The sequence below is a fragment of the Rhododendron vialii genome, chromosome 13a (genome assembly GCF_030253575.1).
Source record: "Rhododendron vialii isolate Sample 1 chromosome 13a, ASM3025357v1".
Taxonomy (NCBI): domain Eukaryota; kingdom Viridiplantae; phylum Streptophyta; class Magnoliopsida; order Ericales; family Ericaceae; genus Rhododendron; species Rhododendron vialii.
Genome location: NC_080569.1, coordinates 6557691 through 6575400, shown reverse-complemented (window position 1 = coordinate 6575400; position 17710 = coordinate 6557691). Strand labels below are relative to the sequence as shown.

The window sequence follows — 17710 nt, the reverse complement described above, 5'->3', positions numbered from 1 at the left end:
CCTCCATCATCTTCCTTAGGTCAGCACGCCCACGACCAACGTCAATGGGTGTGTCTTCAACTTTGTTTGGTGACATCGAACCAGGCAAAGCCTTGCTCTGATACCACTTGACGCGGCGGAATTCACGAGAGACTAGTTAGCGTACTAGTCCAAACGAGATAAACAACTCGTCGCAACGAGCAATTCTTGCGCACAAGAAAGAAAGAGAAAATCTCTGCAATATTATTGATAAAAGTTTAAAAGTCTAATAATTGAATAGGTTACAGCCCTTTTTATAAGACCCTAACCCTAGAAATCCTATTGTAAAAGAAATAATAAATCATGCCAAAACAAGCGGCATTAAATAAAAGATATTTCTTAATTAATTAAAATAAAATCCTAATTCTTGTAGACCAAGAATCCTAATAAAGGCAGAAATCAAAATCAAACTGAATACGGAAAGTTAATAATTCTAACCTAAATGAAAATATTCCTAGCTAAAATCTTATTCTAAAACAATAAAAATAAAATACAAAAACTCTCCATTTTTGTCCTACATCACTATTTAGCGACGAAAAAGACATTTTTGTCACCAAAGGCACCTATTTGGTGACAAAATAAAATTTTCGTCTCTAAAAGAGTAAAAAAGGAGACGAAATTATTTTTTGTCGCCAAAGATAACTATTCGGTAACGAAAAAAATATTTTGTTGCCAAATGAACCAATTTGGCGACGAAAAATATTTTCGTCTTCTTTTTACGTTTTCAGTGACGAAAAATTTATCCTTTGATGACGAAATTTATGAATTACGCTGTCACCAAATATATTTCTAGCATAACTCGTTGATCAAACTCCGATTGAGATAATTTAAATTGGATTTGAACAATAACATAAAGAGCTACTACTTTAATGTTTATCAAAATTGTTTATTTTAATGTTTAATGGTTCAAAATGCCGTTCGAAATATATTTTAATGTTAAATATATGTGTTATATATTAGATATTTTGAACATATGAATTACGCTTTGTCACCAAATATATTTCTAGCATAACTCGTTGCTCAAAACTCCGATTGAGATAATTTAAATTGGATTTGAACAATAACATAAAGAGCTACTACTTTAATGTTTATCAAAATTGTTTATTTTAATGTTTAATGGTTCAAAATGCCGTTCGAAATATATTTTAATGTTAAATATATGTGTTATATATTAGATATTTTGAACATATGCTGAAAAGTTTGTGTGGTGTAGTTGGTTAAAGCTTGCGTGCAAAATTTAGGAGACTCGGGTTCGAAACCCAGTTGGAGCAAGAAAGTGAGATTTTTTTCACATATAAGTATGTCTTCTGTGACAAAAAATTTCGTCATCGATGGGCCACCTTTGAGGAGCCAAAGGGAATAATTTGTGACGAAATTTTTTGTCGTCAAAAAAGCACAATAGGTGACGAAGAAAATTTCGTCACCAAGTCATTTTTCCGTGACGAAAATTTTCGTCGCCAAAAGCCACTATAGGTGACGAAAAATAGATTTCGTCACCAGGTAGGAATTCTCGACAACCTTTAGTCAACAAATTTTTTTTCGTCACCTATATTATTTGTGACGAAAAACATACAATTTGTGATGATTTTCATTCATCACCCAATGCAATTTTTCTTGTAGTGTTCTTTTTATACTATTGGCTACCATTAGTATCATTTTTGTTAGTAGCTGTTAAGTGCTGCATCAACTATGGTGGCTTCAAATTTGTTGGGTAGTCCCCCACTATGCACTAAATGCAATAATCTTTAGTGATTGAAAACTCTTTTGATTGACTTAGTGAATGCTTTGTGATTTGAATAGCAGCTTCAAAACGGTTTTGATTCCTTAAGTAATATCTTTGGTTGAGAGTAGGCAATTTTATTATTGACAGTGCAGGAAACCGTTACATTAGGTTAATGCTTTTTAATAAGTGCCTTCAAGCACGGGCTCATTTGTTAAGAATGTGTTGCGTCGTGTCTTTAGGCACGGACCCAATCGCTAGGGATCAGAAAATTGTTTGTTCTTTATTGATGATTCAAGTTAAATAAGTAAATGAATATGCTTGGGTTATTATTTTCTGCATAGTTAGATTCGTTGGGCAGGGGTTGATATATTGCACGTGAGTCCAGTATTGATTTATGTGTGCTGATCGTTTGAGCCGTGCTTTCAGGCACGAGCATGCACTAGTATATATATATAGCTTAAAATTTGTTGATAGGATAAAACCTTTGATTGGTCAATTTTTTTTTTTTCAAAGATCATCTTGTAACGGTGAATTGAGGCTACGTACGCGGGTGCATATCAGTGCAAAGAGTGTAGAAAATTGCCAGACACATTGCATGATCAATGGTCGTAAGATATCATTAGCGAGTCATAGACAGAGGAAATTCAATACAGCATACGTTGAAGTCATCAGGCCAGGCTTTACTCTTCATTGGATTAATTGAGGATATTAGTATTTGTAATGAACGGCCGGGAATGTACTAGCTAGGTTAGCCTTAGTCCTAGTTAGAGGTGACAAATTGAGCCCAGACTCATTAAGAAATCCAAATCCACATATTAAAAAATAGACCCAACCCAACCCATTTATTAGTTGGATTAGAATGAGTCCAAACTTATATAACCTATTTATTATTGGGTCAACTTAAATGTCCAATGGGTCATAAACATTACCGAACAAAAAAATAGAACTACCACATAAATGAAAAAAACAAAAGTAAACATGTTACGTGAAACAAACCTTTTTCTTGGTCAAATCGGAAATTGGTGGCTCGGTTTGAACGGTTTCATGTTACGAATTCCAGTTACAGTACAAGCCGAGTTGAGCCGAGTTTTGAAGTGAACTCGTACACTAAATGAACCAAAAATTCAAACTCAAACTTCGTTTGTTTGTAAACGAGCCGAGTCCGGTTCGAGCCGAGCTTATACAAAACTAGCCGAGGATTTAGAGTGTTGAGCTCGACTCATTATTGTACGAGCCTGAAACTTGAGTTTGAACTCGACTCAATTACTAAACGAGCAACGAGCTAAAGTGCCAGCAGGCGTTCCATCCCCTTCAAAATCAAGGGCCCCGAACCTACTTCCATCATACTCCAGCACAATTAAACACCGAATTTCCAGATACAATTGTTAAGGCGAAAGATGAATCCTGTAGTTGCATTATTTAGATCCTACTATCAAAATAGGAGAAATTTTTGGGTGCCAACCGGGTACTATATGGCGGTACTTTTCGGCAATTTTAGTCGTCTAAATGTGTTTTGAACGATAAAAATTTTCTCCATTCTCTCTCACCCGACCATTCTCTCTCCTCTTTTTCTCTCTCTACACTTTTCATCTCTCTAAAATCCGGACCGTCTGGAATCAGCGATTGGGTAACACAGGTGTGGCATCTGGCCGACACCCAAAAACTTCTCATTAGAGTGTTGAAAAGTGTCGCTTTTGCGAGTAAACTCCCCAACTCCTCCACCATATATAGCATCCACTCATTTCATCTTTCACCGAATTTCCAGATACGATTGATAAAGAAGAGCTTGTGGAACGAGGAATCCTGTAGGGGCTCCCCAGAACAGATTTGAGCTATTCATCTCGACAATATACGGCATGGATTTTAATTCGATCAATGAACGGTCTAGATTAATAGGAGCTTAGATTAAATCTGATCAGTCCGTGCCAAAATGGACTGCCAGATCAGCCACTTATAATTTTTCGATATGCGTGTAAACTGATTTGGACATCTGAGTTATTATCAAAAAATGAACAAATGCGCTATTAGTTAGCTTGTTTTTCATTAGGTCTTGTTCCAACTAAGCTTTTTGAACTTTATTTTTTATTTTGTCCTTACTCAATTCTTTTTCGCGTTTGTTAGTTTTGCACCTAACGTTTGTGGATTATTGATTCGTCTCGAAAATAGGAATCGGAAAAGTAAAAAATAATGACTTTTATCCAAATTTTTTTGAAAATATCCAAGAAAAAGCTCCAAAAGCCGGTTTTTTGGGCTTTATCTTAGATATTTCCAAAAATATTTGAATAAAAATCACAATTTTTTACTTTTTCAATTTGTCTTGACGAAACGAATCAATAATTTGTAAAAGTTAGACGCAAAATTAACAAATGTGAAAAAAAAATTGAATAAAGACAATAAAAAAAACTTGAACTGCTAAGTCCAAAAATTTCTAAAATTTCAGTAGAATCTCCATTCGGTTCAGCAATTTTATCATACAGGGGTAATTTGAGTATTTAATACGTACTATATGTGCTGTATCTCCTCCTTCATTTAAATGTACATGTGTGATATGGTCATTCCAGTGTATATGGATATTTTAGTCATTTTAAATTTTAATTGGGTTAATGGGCGGGTTGTGTTTGATTTTAAATAAATGGGTTGGGTTGGGTATGGATAATTAGACTCCTAACTAATTGGGTCTAAATGAGTCAATGACCCATTAAAGACCCAACCCACATATAAGTTACCCAATTTAGCCCAAATCCGTCCATTTGACACCTCTAGACTCCTAGCTACTACTTTCCTATGAAACCTTAGACATTTCAGAAAACTATGATTTTAAAGTGAGATAACGTCATGTTAACATATATAGCTTCGATCCTTGAGGATTAATGGAAGCCACGTATTTTGAAGAAGAATCAGACGAAGAAATTACCCTACGCTTTCATCTTCCTTCTGCTTCAATAGTATGTCATTTATCCGCAATCCGATTCAAGACTGGGTCCACGTACATATCTAAGCTAGGTTGTGGGTCCTTGAGGTGGCCTGTGTTGGGTTTTGCCCATGTGATGTTGAAAACGAAAAAGAGAATAAAAATGGATGGTTTGTTGGTTGGCTGGTTATGCATTTATTGGCTTCTGCTCATTGGAAGAGGGTATTGCCGGCTGTTCATGTTTCGGATCTCAAAAGGAATTTGTGATGCTTGAAATTTCAAGAGTCAACTGTGTAGATCCTTCTCTTGTTTTTTTTCTCTATTTAAATGAGGCAGTGCTTGATTGCCTTGTGTGTGTGAGACTAAAGAAAATAGATGAGAGTGAAAGCGGCAGAAAGCATAGCGTGAGAGAGTGAGAATATTATTGGTGAGTGTGGGAGAGATAAAAATATCGAGAGCTTGAGAGTTAGAGTATGATATTTTATATCTTTTTGTACTCATTCAATATTAGTGGAAGTTGTTCTTTCTCCGTGGATGTACTCGAGTTTAGGAAACCACGTATTTGTGTGTCTCTTTAGTGTGAGATTGTTTTTCGTTACGCTTCCGCTGCGCGGGTGATCGGGTATTTTATTCAATAGCCTGCGATGGGTATTAGGAGTCAAGGCTTACCCAAATCCTCAACCAGACCAGCCCTGATCGTAGTTAGCATTTTGTGTACATAAAATCCTCAGCCAGACAGCCCTGATCGTTATTTTTTTTTTTGAAAGGCAAAAAATTTATCAATCTTTGGAAACAAATTACAAAGATTAAAAGGATCCAAGACAGCTTCAAGCTAGAGAAGAGAAAACCCATGCGGGAAACCATAGCTCTAGCAATCACAAGCCAACTCAAACCTAAGGGAGAGAATAACAAACCAAGGTTGACAAGAAACCAACAAAAATACCACTATCAAAGAGACACCTAACAGCGGATCAAAAAAAAGAGACACCTAACACCTAAGACCCAAAACAAAAACTCAAAGGGGATACACAAACCTCAACCAAAACAAAACAACAAATACGGAACCTAAAGCAACAAGACAACTCCTAAATAGACACTTAAGAGTCAATCCTTACGTTGAAAATCATGCGCTTTAGCCCTTTCCTCATCTTCGACTTCCATAATCGCGATTCGACGAATAAAACCAGTCCTGATCGTAGTTAGCATTTTGTGTACATAAGGGTAGTATCGAAGGATTGGAAGAGACTAAGTGTTCGCGTGGTGCGATAATATGTGATTAAGACGAATACTGCATAGAAATAATTTAGCAAAATTCCTATCAAAAAATAATAATTTATCAAAATATAAAAAAGAATTCCGCAACAATATCCAACTTTGAATATAGATTCCCATTTGCCAACGTTACAATCATGCATCCGTACGTGCACTTTGGGTAGCTGCATACAATTACAATCACAATAAGCGTTATAAATACGCCAATTTTGCCAGGCAAGCATTAAACTGTTAGCTCAATTATTTGTTCACATATTTTATTTTATTTTTTGGGTCAAACCGAAATTCTTCACATATTTCATCTGGATTTAATAGAACCCATATTGTATCAACTATTATTCTCAAAGTTCACCCATATCAACAGGTCCAAATCTTTCACGTTTCATGAATCCTGAATCCAAGTACTTAACGGTCAAAAGAAAAGCATTTTCAACCGAGATTAAATTCTTTTCACCGGCGGTGGAAAATTTCACTTTTTCACCATCACCTTTTTCGGTCCTACCGTGTGTTTATTGTTGATCTGAACCGTTCATCTTGTAGACCCCAAATAGTAGTGTATCCATGCAAAAAATAAACTTGATCGGACATAGATAGGAGTATCAAAAATTAAATTTTGCTTTGTAAAATGGATAGTCTATCTTTATTATTATTGACAGAAATCAGATCATTCATTTTATAAATCAAAGTTCAAATTTTGATATATTTATCGACTTCCGATCAAGTTGGTTTTTTGTATGGCGATACTATATTGCGGATCTTAAAATATGAACGGTTTAAATCACAACAATAGACACTCGGTGAGACCTATGATAGACGGTGATGAAAAAATGAAGTTTTACACCGGTGGTAGATAGAATTTATTCTCTTTTCAACCTTCTCTCTACTAAACAGTGGCTAGGAATTCTTCTTCCTCTTCTATCCTCCCCCCCCCTTCCGTTTCTCTTCGCCTTTCCGGTGTGGAGGTCCAAGAGGTCCAAGATTTGTGTAGATTAGCGAGTAGGTTACCAGCTGTGGGCCGGCGGTTGATTTGTCTTGGTTCTGGCTCCTCTTTGTCCTCTCAGATCTGGTAGTGGAAAGGCGGCATTGGGGTTAGGGTTTGTTTTCGGCTAGTCTCGGTTTCTTTTCTTCTTCTTCCACCAGCTCGTTTTCCCAATCCAGTTTGATTCCGGTTTGGGTTTTCCCATGAAAAAAAAATTTATATTCTCATGTAAGATTCTTACAAACGTTTTATTTTAATCAAATGGATAGGTGAAAATAAATTTTCTTTTCAGTTCACTTTCTCTCTCATTTTTACTTCCTAACATAATTTTATTTATAATTAGAACGGACCCTGATGTTTTGCATGACCCTAGATTCACTTATCATAATTGAACAGCATTTACTCAAGGTTAATTTATCCGTATATTTGTTTACTAGTAGTAATTTAATGAAAAACCATCATATGGTTATTTCTGATGATGAATGAGCTCACGAGAAAAGCTTCTTTCATTCAGTAATTCCAATTCAACTACCAAAATATGAAGCAAAGTTATAGCAAAACAACAAAAAGTCACAACTAGATGCTTACCATTGTAGTGCAAGTGATGAAAAGATAACAACAAAAGAAAAGAAAAGCTGGTGTACTTAATTAACAAGTGTCATTAATAAGTGGGAGCGTACGTGGGTGCCAATTTTGCCTTCAGAATTTTGCGCGGCGACGTAATCCTTGTAATCTCCACAAACTTTTTTGGAATTCATAAAATTTTCTCTTTTCGCTGTTAAATGAAAGAGTTCCATAAATTAAATCTGTCGGCGAAATCAACTTTTGTATCTCCTATAAAATGATCCTGATCTCCATTCCCCTTACCATTACCAATTACCCATTAATCTTCCCCATAGCCATAGCCACAGCACTCAATGGGCTTCTTCTCATTTGCTCAAACCTTTCCCCCATGGCTTCTCACAGCCATCTTCCTAATCCTTCCTATTCTCTACACCTTGTTTTCTCTTCTGAAACCGAAGAAAAATTCAGCCAACCAACCCCCAAGCCCTAGAAAACTCCCCATCATAGGCAACCTCCACCAACTAGGTGAGATCCCTCACTATTCCCTATGGAAACTCTCACACAAATATGGACCCATCATGCTTCTGCAACTGGGTCGGGTCCCGACCCTGGTCGTCTCAACCCCGGAATTAGCTAAAGAAGTTCTAAGGACACATGACCTTGATTGTTGCACTAGACCTCTTTCCCGTGGCCAAAGAAAACTGTCCTACAATTTCCTAGACCTGGCCTTTTCCCCTTACGGGGAATACTGGAGAGAAATGAAAAAGCTTTGCACTATCGAGCTCTTAACCAACAAAAGGGTTCAATCTTTTTGGTACGTTAGGGAATCCGAGGTGGCCCACTTGATTAGCACCGTATCGCAATCGATCCCCAACCCGGTTGATCTAAGTGACTTGATCTTTTCTCTAACGAACAATGTTATAGGGAAAATAGCATTCGGGACGAGCCACAGGGGGAACCAGTTTGAGTATGGAAAGCTGAAAGATATCGTTGACGACGCCATGACTTTGCTCTGTGGGTTTTCAGCATCAGATTGTTTTCCGGGTATCGGATCTGCTCTCGATTTGGTCACGGGGCTGCAGTGGAAGCTTGAGAGGTGCTTTCGAAATCTTGATACGTTCTTCCAAAAGGTGGTGGTCCATTTTTTTTCATATCAAAATTTTTTTTTCCAGCTTTAGACTTCTTTTGCTCTCATTAGTTCAAATTATCTTCCTTTTGTGTGTGTGTGTGGGTATTTTTACAATGAGAAGGTATTGGAAGAGCATCTTGATCCGGCTAGGCCGAAGCCACAGCGCGAAGATATCATTGATGTTATGCTTGGATTGGCTAAGGATCGAACCACTGTTATACATCTTACAAAGGATCATATGAAGGCAATCCTCTTGGTAAGCCACTTCTCTACCTTTCGGATTTGGAATTTTAATCCCACGTTAATTAAGGCTGCATTTTTGTATTTGCCAGGCCAGAACTTATTTTGGTTTTTTTATTTTATTTACTTTTCGTAACTTTTTTTTAGCTTTTCGTCGTAATTTTTAGGATTAATCATTCGTCTCGATGAGACGAATTGAAAATTTTTAAAAATATGGACCGATTTTGGAAAGTTTTCATATAAGATGACACTTTAGGCAAAAAGAAACAGTTGTTTGATATTTTTTCATCTTTAGTGAACATTTTTATTGCTTTTGATCATAATTTTTTTTTTCAAGACTCCTCTTGTTAAGACGGATGATTTATCCAAAAAGTAGAACACAAATATAAAACGAAGAAAAAAAATTATGTTTACAAGAACTCACCCTAATGGCTAAGACACAACGTCAACACACATTCACACCACACTTAAATCAACGTGTGGGGTTTAAGCAGTATAGGGGGGGTACGCCCTCTCAAAATACTACTTACTTCCAACTTTCATAAATACTCTCGTTAATGTGTATCTACTGGACACACTTTACACACATAAGTCATGTTTGGTAACCATTTTATTTTCTGTTTTCATTTTCAGAATTTTCAAAAATTAACTTGGGAAGTTTGTTTGGTGCACTATTTTCACTTACAAATTTTGGTAATCACTTTCACTTAAGGGTCATCATTTAGCCCGAAGGCCCGTAGTTTGTAATGGGTGGGCTCGAGCCTATGAATTTTTACTCGGCCTGTCTGTAGGCCCAGCCCGTGAGCCCGCCCGGCAGCCCGCCTGTGGTACCCGCCCAAAAGCCCTCCAGCGGGCCAGCCTATTAGCCCAAAATCCCACAAAACCCTTTCTTTTTTTCCTTGGTTTAGTTTTTCCAAGGAAATTTAAGCCCGCCCGTTGGCCTGCTCGGCTTTCGGCCTGCCAATTGGCTAACCCGTGGGCCGGGCTTGGGCGTCAATTTATCGTAGGTAGCTTGGCCGCCCGGCTGCCCAAAAAAAAAGCCCAGTCGGCCCGGCCCTTGGATGGACTTGGGCAGCGACTTGGCGGGCTGGGCCGGCCTGGCCCGATGATGACCCTTGCTTTCACTATTTGTGAAAATTCTGGAAGTTGAAAAACCACGCTTTCACTTTTTGCAAAAGTAAAAACAAGCTGCCATTTTCTTCCACTACAGTGCCAATTGAGCACCTTACCCACGCCAGACGCAGTCTTGGCTGGAGGAACTTCCTTTTTTTTAAATTTATTCTCCGGGTCTCAAACCCAGGCCAAGGTTCTCTCTTTCTCTCTCTCGAATCTGTTGAAAGAAATCTACAAAGAGTTGTGGTTGTCACTCTCGATCTGATTCTCTCACCCTCGATCTGATTGACGAACTCCATACAAGGCTTGGATTCTCTCTCTCTCTGTGATTAAAACTCTGTCAGTAGATGCGATTTTGCAAACTCTTATAACAACTTATCCATCCTTTTTTTGCTTATTTGAGCTTCTTTTCATTCCCTGTGAAATCGGCTTCAATTCTTTTCAATAACTAGGCCAGATTTATAATTTTCAGTTTGCCTGAATCAATTCATAGCCATAGGATGTCCATTAGATAATGGGTTTCAATTCTTCGAAGAGAGTAGTTGTGGCCTTGTGGCTTTAGGTAGAAATGTCTACGGTAAGATGGTAGTGGCCGGCAATGGAAGGCTTATTTTATTCATTTCAACCATGTTCACGTATTTTGTTTTTTTTGGAAAATAGGTTCACACAAATATGTTTTTCGCTTTCACTTTTTTTAAGAAAAAATAGAAATTGATTTTAGCAAATAGAAAATAAGAAACAGAAAAGTGGCAATGTTACCAAACATAGCCATAATGTGCGGGGTCCATATTAATTTGTATACTCTAATTAATGGAGTTCATTGTTTGTGGACACCACACATTAATGATCAGATACTCTCACTCGGTAAAATGTATGAGTTCAAATGTTATTCCTGCGAAATGCAACATCCCTTTCCCCTATCCCTTCCAATCGATTGACAAATTAAAAAATAAAATAAATAAAGATACGCCAAAAATATATGCAGTTTATGAGCTCTTTCCGGACCAACTTTTTTTTTTATCATCTTTCGAGACCCACATTAATGGAAACTGTTCACTGTCTAGAGGTAAGCGCGCTGACATGGTACAACAATTGCATCTAATTAATTTCTCTCATTTTCTGGGAAAATTAATAAATGGAAAAACTAAACCTCATATCAGCAAGCTTACCAAAAACAATTGCCGAGCAAAAAAAAAAAATGCTTACCAAAAACAAATGTACGTCCTCATTTCAGGACATTTTTCTGGGTGGCGTAGACACCAGTTCTGTTAGTATAATTTGGGCAATGGCCGAACTTGCCAACAACCCAAGATGCATGGAAAAGGTCCAAACCGAAATCCGAACCTGCATCGGAAGAAAACCAATGGTGGACGAATCCGAACTAGACAAGCTCAAATACCTGAAACTAGTAGTCAAGGAAACACTCAGGCTCCACCCTCCTGCCTCCCTTTTGATACCCCACGAAACCATAAGGCAGTGCAACATTGGGGGTTATGATATTGCCAAAAAAACAAGAATCCTAGTAAACACGTGGGCAATCGGGAGAGACCCCAAGAGTTGGGAAAACCCAGAGGAGTTTTACCCGGAGAGATTTGAGGGCAGCGCAATTGACTACAGGGGGCATAATTTCGAGTACCTTCCGTTCGGGTCGGGCCGGAGGATGTGTCCGGGGATTAACATGGGTTCCACTTCTTTAAAGTTTACTGTGGCCAATTTGCTGTATTGTTTTGACTGGAAACTGCCTGATGGGATGAAGGAGCTTGATATGGGAGAGGAGTTTGGGCTGAATATAAGGAAGAAGGTGGCTTTGAAGCTTGTTCCTGTGAAGTATAATTGGGAGGACTACAAATGCTGAAGGAATGTGGAAGGGGACTTTTGCTTAATTTTCTAGTGCTTTGGTGCTTTTAAGTTTTAACTAATGAACATCCTTCTGTTATTTGGTATATATGTATTTATGTGCTCAGATGATCTGATTTGAGTTCAGTTTATTCTATGTTGTGAGAATATTAAATATATGTTGGCTACAGAACTTAATTGATTAAGTCATCTCATTTTAGGAATTGGCTTTGTTCACTGGGGTTTCCAGAACCACCATCTATCTCTCAGATTTTCAATAAATTTTCGCTCCATTTGTAATTGTTATCTCTCTATCCACTTATTATCATAAAAACCTCTCTCAAAACTTTTACCAACAAAATAGCCTCACCACAAATATATTCAGGTGCACTCATGCGAATTGAGAACCGTGATTATCTTTGAGCGGGGAAGTTAATTAGTACTACTCCATGCGTCCCACAATGTTTGGGCTTTTTTTGGAATTTTATCTCTTCAAGAAACATCCTCATTACAAACTAAAACTAATTCAACTTTGAAACAAACAATCAAATTATTTTTATAAGTCAAACAACTAAATTAAGGAGCGGGAATATGGCAATAGAGATTGTTAGCTGGTGTGCTCTTAGTAAAGGCTTTTTTTTTTAATTAGCCTTTTGTTTCTTTGGTTTGTCTACTTGCATGTGAAATATGCATTATCTTAATTCCCAATTTTACTAATTTCTTTTTCTAAGCACTATTCACTTTCAGTTATTGCTAATATATTAACTTCATGACAAAAGCGGTTAAGGCGACAGCTTTATACTCTCTCCGTCCTAATTTACTTGTCTCAGTTCTATTCTAATTGGATAAAAAAAATTAGTTATATCTTTAAACTGGTAATGAATTTTATATCCAATATGGATCTTGTTTGATAGATCTCGATTTGTTCTATAATACAATATTTTCGAAATCACCTAAAATATTATAAATTACAAGATATAATCAATTGAAAAGTGGCACGAACTCCCAAAAAAGACAATTAAATTAGGACAGAGAGAGCAATAAATAATTTTTCATTAAACAGTGGTTATTTGTAATGCCATCTCATATGGAGTGCATTTTAAATTCAAATGTATAACGGCAAGTCATATCTGTCTCATATATATATATATATATATATATATATATATATATATATATATATATATATATATATATATAATCCCCCTTCTCCTAAGGACCACATTAACTTAATAAAATGAGGACCTCCTTTTTTCGATAGCGATGATCCAAGCAGCTCAATGTGTTTAGAACGTGATTTTAAGAGTGCACGCGAGAAATCAGCAAAAAAAACAAGAACGGAAAAGCTTCATCCAAGCAGTTTTTGTTTGTTTTTTTATCTAATGGTTCAAATAAAAATTGCTCGGATGAAGCCTTTTCTGGTCATTTTTTTTGCTGATTCCTCGCGAGTATTCTTAAAATCACGTTCTGAACACATTGAGCGACTCGGATCATCGAAATTTGAACGGAAAATGAGAAAAATGGAGAGGTCCTTATTTTAATTAAAATAAAGACCTTCTCATTTGAAGATGACTATGTGTGTGTGTATATATATATATATAATGAGTTTGGAAGGGATTCCATCTCCAAACGGTAGAAATTTTTGGTTGTTCTTCTAAAAAAGCCAATGGCTTTTCCGCCAAAATAAGCCAAATAAAGCTACATAAAGATGAAAATAAGCCAATAAGCCAATTTTTTCGTCTTTATTTTAAAAAAATTGAATTTCGATCAAAATTTTTTAGTTTTTAGATTTCTCTTGTCATGAGGATGCAATAATTCCCAAAAAAAATGATGCTAAGCCAAGTGATACGAAAAAAATTTAAATAAAAACTAAAAATAAGCCATTTTGACTTTTTTATCCAAACAGGAAGTTAAATAAACTCATCCATATTCAAACTCCATTAATTACCGGCCTTTTTAATGGTCATGTCATCACAAATGATCACTTCGGAAAGATTCTTCCACTTCCTGAACTGTACGCTTGTTGTCGAAATGAACTTCATGACAAAAGCGGTTAGAACTCCGCTTAATTAATTAACTTCATATTTCCAGCTTGTACGAATGTGCTTTTGAATGTAACAAAGATTAACACGTGTCAATACAAACACATAGTAATTCACACAATAACACGCACACACAAAAATTGCAGTTGAGTTCAAGGATGGAACTAATTGGGGTCTAGTGGCGGCGGCCGCCACGTCAATAATTTTAGAAAATACAATTATTATATGTGATAATTTTTTTTATCCTCAACTTATATAGTCTCGCCACTGCTAGGTTTTTTTTCTTATTTTTTATTATATTCTAGTCATAAATCTTCTATTTTTTTTTTCAAGAAAGGAGACCTAAAAAAGTATTTCAAAACTAAATTCAATTGGCCAAAGTGAAATAATATAAATGATGATGTGTAATTAAGAAAAAAAATTCCACACTCAAACCCTAAAACAACTTAACCTAAAAAAATTAAGAAAATTAATTATTATGCCATTATCAATGCCCAAAATTAAAATTAATCATTTTTCATACTCCATGTGTAAATGATAAACATCATTTAGTTTAGTTTTTGTTATATTATTTTAATTTTTTTCTGGAGCCGATGACTATTAATATTGTAATGCATTTTTGTATTGAGGATCAGTCTTTATGAACTTTATCTCGACTTTAATTGAATCCCCACTAAAAAACAGTGGATGAGATCTATCTCCAAATTAGTTGTTCTATTAGGTTGGATATCGAGTAATGCAGAAAGATACCCCATTGAGTCTTCAAGTCAGTAAGGAAATTAATGAGTATATATATATACACACACACACACAAACAGATTTTTCAGTGCTTCGGGAACACAACCACGTGGATATTCTTGTATTCTTAATTTATTTTACTTTTGCTTGAACCTAATCAAATCTACAACTATGACTATGCAACCAAAACTAATGAGCTAACCAAGATTAAGAGTGACCAATCTGATTCAAATATAGCTCGGTTCATTAGAAAACATTATTTGGAGACAGCTGCATTCCTTACTTTTTATAATCACGTATATCTCAGTGTCTCGTGCCACTTTTAATTAATTAGTTGGAGATAGAATTCTTAAATTGTCTTTCGAGACCATTCCAACTATAACATTCACGAGATCGAGAATTAAGAACCAGGTCAGAAGTTACTATGGGAGGATTTCTTGACCTGGGAATTATCCTGCTGACAACTATGTATGTGTACTATTCAAATAGTCTTGGTCTCTCTTTTTGGTTTTATTTAATTGAGAATGATGGTTTGGTGTCTAATGAGAGAATATTATCAACTTATTGTTTAACGAGGGAATCAAAAGGATTGAATGAAATTCATTTCCCACTGAATTAATAGGTCCCCACTTTATCAGCTGGTGGCAAACAAAGGCCTCATACGTTGTTATTGAAGCTGACTGCAGGAGTCTTCACTAAAAGTCTGCTAAAATAAACAAACGAAATGTCTTAATTACACATTGAATGAGCTTATCCCCACACACAGTCATTCTTGTATTTGAGAAGGATTGTGTGTGGAATTTTTTTGCTCAAATCCAATATTGGAAGACTCCGCACTTCATTAATTTGTTTGTTTGTTTGATTGAAGATTCGTCCATTTGGATTGGAGAAGCCAGTCAATGTTGTTATTTATTTATTTTTTTTGTGTGGAAATTAGTATTTTGCAAGACTTGATTTAAGAGAGGGTTTTGGTTAAGAGTTTCTGATTGCACTTTTGGTGAGAGAATTTATAATAAATGGCCATACACTATAATATTGCAAAATGAATGAGCATTGGACCCACATTATAATATTGCATCATTATAATGTATGACCTATAATGACTTGCGCCAGCTGACATGCTAACTAAGGATGGAACAAAGAAGGTCTAATAGTGGCGACCGCCATGACAAGAATTTTAAAAAATGCAATTATTATATGTGACAATTTTTTTTATCCCCAACTTATATAGTCTCGTCACTGTTAGGTTTTTTTCCTCATTTTTTATTATATACTAGTCATAAATCTTCTATTTTTTTTTCATGAAAGGAGACCCAAAAAAGTATTCCAAAACTAAATTTAATGGGCCAAAGTGAAATAATATAAATGATGATGTGTAATTAAAAAAAAAAAATTTCCACACTCTAACACTAAAACAACTTAACATCGATGCCCAAAATTAAAATTAGTCTTTTTTGTACTCCATGTGTAAATGACAATCATTTAGTTTAATTTTTTCTGGAGCCGATGATTATTAATATTGCAATACATTTTTTTTTTATTTTTTTAGTATACATTTTGCCACTGCTAGGGTAAAATCCTGGTTCCGTCCTTGGTTGAGTTTAAAGCTTGCATGCGTCCACACAAGTACGTACTAAGAAAAGCATAGAAATTTGGTTAATTTTGCTACGAAAACAAGAGTAGAACGAGCTAGTAAGGGGAAGTGCTACAATACACACCCCTTATTTGGGTGTGTATCATATGCACCCTTATTAAAATACATCAAAATGTTATGAATTCCAAAATGTTACGAATTTATTGCTAAAAAGTTACGAATCATATTGTTGAAAAGTTACGAATTTTTAGTATAAAAGTTACGATACAAAATAAAATGTTATGAATGACCGGTCCTACAAGTAATTTTTTATGAGGTGGCACAATATGAACCACACAATAGGTGCATATGGTACACACCTTAAAAGGGTGTGTATTGAAGACTTTTCCGCTAGTAAAATATGAAACTCTCTAATGGAAAACTCTCTAAAGCCTCGAAAAATCCGTATCTCTATAGGAAAAACCCAACATAACGAAATATGATCTTCACCAAACTGGACGAATTTTACAACCTCGATCAAGTTCTCGTTTTTCAATCCTCAACTGCAAATTTCACCTCCGCGAGTTACGAGTTAAAATTTTTCAATCAAGACGAATAGGGCTGGGGGCTGAAAACAATGGATCTATCCCTCTTTGTTATTTTCTCAATTTTACTAGAACCCAATCCACTTAATTTGGTACTCGGGCTCTTACGTATCCGTTAAAATTCGGAAGTGTCTCTTCCTCAACTCAAAGGTCATTCGACTCGACAATGAAAACAGTTGAAGTAAGTAGCTCTTTGTTATTTTCCCTATTTTGTATGGGAATTAGTAACCCGTTTTACTTAATCTTGTATTTGGGCTCTTACTTATCCAGTAAAATTTGGGAGTGGCCCTTCCTCACCTCAAAGGTTATTCGATAAAAAGCCCAAAATTAAAGTTCCATCTTATTACATGAACCCATACACTTCTGTAAATAAATATAGTACCAATTTAAGTCGAAGTATAACTAGCCTGGTTCAACCGGGTAATATGATGTATACCTCTCCCTAAAAAACGGGACCACTTCTCTCTGACCCTAAAACAGCCGCTGCACTTCCTCTTCTTCTTTCCCTCCTTTTCCCTTGGGTTTATATCCAAATTTGGGCGGCGGGAGGGGAGGGACCAATCCCTTTCTTCAAATCTGGTTTCTCTTCTCCCTTCTCTACCAAAACTGCTTGCCGTTAGCCGCCGCACTGCTTTTGGGTTTGTAGCCACGCGGTCGTTGGTGGCTTCATGGGTCGTCGGCTCGGGAGCTTGATCGGTAGGGGACTAGGTAAGAGAAGAACTGCTCAATGATAGAGAGAAGTGTATTTTTTTTGCTTTATTTCATTTTTTTGTCCGAATTTAGTCTGGTTTATGTCTAGATTTAGTCCGGTTTATGTCCGGATTCAGTCCGGTGGTTTGTTGGTCATGTGCTTAGTATTAGTTTAATTTTCTACGAACTTGATCCCGGTATGCAAGTTTGAAATAGGGTTGCACATGCTCTTTAATTGCCCTCTCTAATGATTTGTTCGGTCTGTGGACGCTCATTT

At 36.1% G+C, this 17710-nt stretch overlaps 1 protein-coding gene across 1 annotated transcript; it reads left to right on the top strand.

Moving 5' to 3' along the window:
• Positions 1–7592: 7592 nt before the first annotated feature.
• LOC131314212 (2-methylbutanal oxime monooxygenase-like) lies at positions 7593–12009 on the top strand. The gene is made up of 3 exons (XM_058342716.1): positions 7593–8597; positions 8718–8852; positions 11184–12009. Exons 1-3 carry the CDS (start codon positions 7821–7823, stop codon positions 11802–11804), a joined length of 1533 nt encoding a protein of 510 aa, XP_058198699.1. The 5' UTR covers positions 7593–7820; the 3' UTR covers positions 11805–12009.
• Positions 12010–17710: the final 5701 nt, after the last annotated feature.

Coding starts and splice junctions, on each gene's coding strand:
- LOC131314212 (XM_058342716.1), top strand. CDS start 7,821: ATGGGCTTCTTCTCATTTGCTCAAACCTTTCCCCCATGGCTTCTCACA. Junction 8,598..8,717: donor TTGATACGTTCTTCCAAAAG/GTGGTGGTCCAT, acceptor TACAATGAGAAG/GTATTGGAAGAGCATCTTGA. Junction 8,853..11,183: donor ATATGAAGGCAATCCTCTTG/GTAAGCCACTTC, acceptor TCCTCATTTCAG/GACATTTTTCTGGGTGGCGT.